The sequence below is a fragment of the Octopus bimaculoides genome, chromosome 11, assembly GCF_001194135.2.
Source record: "Octopus bimaculoides isolate UCB-OBI-ISO-001 chromosome 11, ASM119413v2, whole genome shotgun sequence".
In the NCBI taxonomy this organism is placed as follows: domain Eukaryota; kingdom Metazoa; phylum Mollusca; class Cephalopoda; order Octopoda; family Octopodidae; genus Octopus; species Octopus bimaculoides.
This window is the reverse complement of record NC_068991.1, coordinates 47,251,791-47,253,056: the sequence shown is the minus strand read 5'-3', so window position 1 is coordinate 47,253,056 and position 1,266 is coordinate 47,251,791. Positions and strand designations below refer to the sequence as shown.

At 35.9% G+C, this 1,266-nt stretch overlaps 1 protein-coding gene across 1 annotated transcript in view; it reads left to right on the top strand.

Annotated features, from left to right (window-relative positions):
- The window catches only part of LOC106883134 (ral GTPase-activating protein subunit alpha-1), a 294,566-nt gene that overhangs the window by 115,870 nt on the left and 177,430 nt on the right, over window positions 1–1,266 (top strand). Inside the window, exon 27 of the mRNA XM_052971984.1 lies at window positions 757–882. Coding sequence (XP_052827944.1) covers window positions 757–882 — 126 coding nt within the window. The remainder of the gene's footprint in view (window positions 1–756; window positions 883–1,266) is intronic.

Below are 1,266 nucleotides of genomic sequence, written 5' to 3'. Positions count from 1 at the left end.
TATATATATATATATATATATATATATGTATATATAGTCAAGTCCAACCCATGCTAGCATGGAAAGCGGACGTTAAACGATGATGATGATGATATATATGTGTGTGTGTTTGTGTGTCTGTGTTTGTCCCCCCAACATCGCTTGACAAACGATGCTGGTGTGTTTACATCCCTGTAACTTAGTGGTTTGGCAAAAGAGACCGATAGAATAAGTATTAGGCTTACAAAGAATAAGTCCTGGGGTCGATTTGCGCGACTAAAGGCGGTGCTCCAGCATGGCCGCAGTCAAATGACTGAAACAAGTAAAAGAGTAAAAGAGATAACCTTAAAAAGTGATGTGATAGCACTGCTAACACAGTATTGACTTATAAAAATGTTTAATACAATTTGTAGTATATTATGGTTGCATAACTAAATAATGTGTCCTTACAGGTCATTAACATTTATATGTGTGTGTGTGGTGTCAAGGATTACTACACAGTATTTAACCTCATCTTCTACTAAAATAAGTACGCTCATTAGTACTGAAGCCTTAAGGTTCAACATTATGGTTTTAGTTGCTATGCACATGTATCAGTCTACTTATTTTTGCTGTAAATATACATTTATACATGTGTGCATATGCATACTCACACTTATGTACTCTTTCATACTTCTAGGCACACACACTTATTAAACTGCCATGCACATACTCTCATGTATATTTTCTTGTTTCTCTTCATATTAACTCTCATGTTGTCTCTACCATCTTTCACAGGCACCCAAAACTGAAGCTGTAGCTCTGTTGGGTGCGTTGATTTGCTTCCCCAATCATTTTGGTGATCTACGGGTGTTGCAGCCCAAGACGTTGGTCTGTACACAGATAGCTGCTAATGAATTCAAGGTAGTTATATATTATTATTATTATTATTATTATTCAGTAGTTTTATTTTTATAACGTGCTTTCACTTCACTACCGAGCGCAGCTCTGTGCGCCTTGGGTATGTGCTGTGGTTTGCTGTGGTGCTCTTATGTTTACTGTATTGAAAGTGTTTTGCGTAGAATGTGTGCAGTACCCAGTAGTGCAATTTTCTGTATGTTATATATATTTGTAAGTCCTGGTGTTTTTGTTATGTATTTGCCTGAATATTTTTTTATTATACCTAAGGCACCTACTATGATAGGAATTGTTTCTGTTTGTAGATTCCACATTCGAGTTATCTCTATTTCCAGGTCTTTGTATTTTGAAAGTTTTTCCATTTCTTTTAGAGAAACGTTGTCATCTGCT